Source organism: Helianthus annuus, chromosome 9, assembly GCF_002127325.2.
Source record: "Helianthus annuus cultivar XRQ/B chromosome 9, HanXRQr2.0-SUNRISE, whole genome shotgun sequence".
NCBI lineage: Eukaryota > Viridiplantae > Streptophyta > Magnoliopsida > Asterales > Asteraceae > Helianthus > Helianthus annuus.
This window is the reverse complement of record NC_035441.2, coordinates 20,955,080-20,958,937: the sequence shown is the minus strand read 5'-3', so window position 1 is coordinate 20,958,937 and position 3,858 is coordinate 20,955,080. Positions and strand designations below refer to the sequence as shown.

The 3,858-nt window shown below is 30.8% G+C and overlaps 1 protein-coding gene across 1 annotated transcript; it reads left to right on the top strand.

The window, feature by feature from the left end:
* The first annotated feature begins 311 nt into the window (after nucleotides 1–311).
* Nucleotides 312–3,098, top strand: LOC118481990 (axial regulator YABBY 5-like). Its single transcript, XM_035977359.1, has 4 exons — nucleotides 312–447; nucleotides 1,621–1,779; nucleotides 2,842–2,938; nucleotides 3,033–3,098. The coding sequence occupies exons 1-4, from the start codon at nucleotides 352–354 to the stop codon at nucleotides 3,083–3,085; spliced, it is 405 nt and encodes a 134-aa protein (XP_035833252.1). The 5' UTR covers nucleotides 312–351; the 3' UTR covers nucleotides 3,086–3,098.
* Nucleotides 3,099–3,858: the final 760 nt, after the last annotated feature.

Below are 3,858 nucleotides of genomic sequence, written 5' to 3'. Positions count from 1 at the left end.
TTTATTTCATGCAAAAGAAGAAGAATGTACGTGATTAAATACACATGATTAAATTGTATTATTATTATTATTATTATTATTATTATTATTATTATTATTATTATTATTATTATTATTATTATTATTATTATAATTATTATTATTATTATTATTATGATGATGATGATGATGATGATGATGATGATGATGATGATGATGATGATGATGATGATGATGATGATGATGATGATGATGATGATGATGTGTACCAATGTATCTTGTTCTATATATAGTAAGCGAATAGCATGCCCTAACTTGAAAGCAAGAGAGTCCTTACACACACACATAGTTGTGTCATTATTTGTGATCACAATGATGTCAAGCAGCTCTACCTGGGCAGATGTACCATCAGCGGCTTCTGAGCAGCTTTGTTACATTGATTGCCCTTTCTGCAATATTGTTCTTGCTGTACCTCTCTATCTCTTCTTCTCTATATATGAATTTGTGTGTGTTCTTGTCATATTAATTCGTAAAGATGCAAACTTAAACAAAAACAATGATGAAAGTCATTAGTTTGATTTACGCGTGAGTTTGCCACAAAGTTTTATATATGGGAACTGAAGTTTTTAAAAAGTCTTTGATAATTACAAAGTTTGGGTCTAGTCTGTATCAGATAAGGCTTTTTCTCTGATCTTCTGCTAGCAGTCAGAGAAAGTATACACACATGTACTGATGTACACACAGAGAAGCAAAGACTACTTGCATGTAAAGAAGGACGAGTAAAAAGCTATAGAACTATATTATGTTTCAACATATTGATTCAAATAATTGACAAAAGTATACATGGAACAAAGTGATATTGAATGCATTTGCTCAGAACTTCCATGTTGTGCAATCAAGAAACTAGGGTTTTATTTCTGTATTGATAATAATCTTCATTTTGGATGTTATTTTTGTAGTATATGATTTTTTGCTGAATTTATTAACCATGTTATTATATCTTAGACACTCAGAAACCTTAGTGGAACAAGTTACATTAATTTTATAAGGTCTCTCATATATAAAAGATGAAACCCTAGTTTTCTTGATAAAACTACTATGCCAAAAAAATAATATTTTTTAAGGAGGCGGTTTAGGAAGGACACTAATAGTTCTAGGTGTTTTTTTGGAACGCCTTGTACTTCCATACTTGGCTAGTTCGCTTGGGTGGAAAGCGAACTCGATCCATAGACTATAAACATGTTAAGTTTGGTGAAAACCTCCATGTCGTTCACTTGCTACACCATCAAACTCTAAGAAACATTGTCAGATTAACATACCATGAATTTTCTTACAAGGTAGCAAACTCCTTTAAAGTAAATCAAAAGTTCCAAAAAAAATACATATAATAACCAATCTCGTTTCTAAACAACCTTATTCCTCTACGAATATACCAGTGAGGTTGCTGGCTCATTGGCAAAGACAAAACCTGTAGTATCACTTAGGCTTGGAGGTCATGGGTTTAAGTTTTACGGATTACATGACTAAAGAAATTCATCGTTCCAGGAAAAAAGAAATCTACAACAAATTCCAAGAAAATCTGAATTATGGGTATGTTATTCTTTTACCAATCTCTGAATTGGGTAAACCATTTGGGTTCAGGTAAGTGTACCATGCAGCAGCTTGTTTGATACAGTGACCATTACTTGCGGAAACTGCAACAATATGTGGCCTGTGAATGTGGACGTTACTACTGCTTTGCATCTATCTCATACTGGTTCAACTTCCAGTTTTCAAGATTCATCTTCTTCTCATCACCAGGTGAATACCACCTTTATACCAAGCATTATTTGACATATATGTTAATGACACACAAGATTTCTTTGGCTTTTAGGTTTTGTAGTTAGTTCCTATGTTCATTTGGCTTCTATAATAAAGATGAACTTGGTTTGACTCTATTGATCAAGCAATTAGGGTTAAGCATGGTAAGAACAAACAAAGAAACACACATCAGATTTTTAGTTAGTTTCACGATATTTCTTAAAAGGCTATTATGCTATATATTTTATCAAGACTTTTCGGATTGTTTTCTAATTATTTTCTTGAGGAACTTTTACTTGGTTTTTATATTATTCATGGAGTAAGAGCACTCACACTGGACTCTAGATGTTCTTCTCCATCTTCAAGTTGTAGATATTTCTCAAAGTATTGTAATTGGAGCCTCCACCTCCATCTGTATAAAAACATATATTTCTCTAGATTTTATTACTTTTTTAAAATCGAACTCTCTATCTTTATCTATTTCTTACTTACAAAAATTTATTTTATTATTTTTTATTTTTCCTACACACTCACAATAACAATATAGAGGGTTGAATATGACCCTCTAAATATAGAGGTTTACTTTACTTTTTTTTTTTCTCTATTATAGAGATTCCAATGTTATAGTGTTTTTGTTGTTTGCTCTATTATTTTCTCTATATAATAAAGAATAGAGACTTCATTGTGAATGCTCTTATATATTTATATGAATATCTATCCACATCTACAAAATATTGAGATTGCTATAGTGAATTTCTACATGTAGAGATTCACTGTTCAAATCTCTAAAATTAAAGATTGTAACATAAGCTTTTTTGGTTTATCCATCAAGCATTTCGGTTTGTACCTCAAGTATGTGTTAAAAGAGAGAAAAAATGAAAATATAGAGATAGAAATATAGACTGATATGTGGTATGGTATAACAACATTTAGAGAAAAGTACTTTTTTTACATATGAAAATAGAGAATCCAATGGGAATACTCTAATAAGATACATAATTAATTAAACCCTAGTAATAAGATCGACGATTTTGATTGTAAGTTTTATTTTGTCAATATCAGCATGGAGGCAACCTCATTATGCCAAATTACATGAGGCCGATGACCATCGTGCCATACCCACCTTCCATCACCAATGCACAAGAGATCAACGATTCTTGTTAGTTTATTTCTTACTATACATTTTTCATATGATACATACATGCACCACAAGATTTGGTTTATTTATCAAGTGATATTTTTTTTTGTTTCAGCTCCGGAGAAGAGGAAACGCATTCCAACTTTACATAACCAGTTTATAAAGTAATGGTCATGACTCCTGCAGTTCATAGTTATTTAGTTAGTTTTTTCTAAGTGTTTCAGCAAAATAATAAGTGTTTTAGAAGGTTTTTAAAAGTGTTTTGGTTTTCAAAGAGTTCGCTACCTAGGATAATGGACTTAAAAAAATCAAACGCGAATTTCTCATATACTCTCCTTTCAAAAAAAAAAAAAAATTCTCATATGCTCTAACGTGGTAAAACCAAAAAAATTATACATTTTCTAAGTGGACTCTCTAGAAACAAAACATATTAAATACAATAAAAACAGTTCAAATTACGCATCTATATGAAGATTGGAGATCTTGTACAAGAGAAACAAATTGTACAAAGGGTAGGCGACAAGAATAGCCATTGACGTTTTCAAGATCAATGGCTCATAACTAGAAAATCACGTAATCACGTAATCGACTAATGGGTATTCAAAATCCTGTAATTTTTTTTAAGGAAACCATAACAATAGGCTGCTCGAATTAAAAAGAATGAAAATGTTTGTTAATATAGTGTAATTTTTTTTAAATATTAATATATGAAAAAGTTATAGCCATTTGAAAATCAGGGGTTGTTTCAAGTAAGAAATGACTAAATTACCCTTATTGCTAATGACACTTGTCCTCCTCGCTTTATTTGTCGCGTATGCTTCGTACGTAAATTCATTCTTATACAAGATCCAACCTCTCTATATGAATTGCATGATATTTATTTTGGAGTTAACATGGATGTTTTTCACTCTAAATAGACAAGATCATACACTTAACCTAAA

Coding starts and splice junctions, on each gene's coding strand:
- LOC118481990 (XM_035977359.1), top strand. CDS start 352: ATGATGTCAAGCAGCTCTACCTGGGCAGATGTACCATCAGCGGCTTCT. Junction 448..1,620: donor TCTGCAATATTGTTCTTGCT/GTACCTCTCTAT, acceptor ATTTGGGTTCAG/GTAAGTGTACCATGCAGCAG. Junction 2,939..3,032: donor ACAAGAGATCAACGATTCTT/GTTAGTTTATTT, acceptor TTTTTGTTTCAG/CTCCGGAGAAGAGGAAACGC.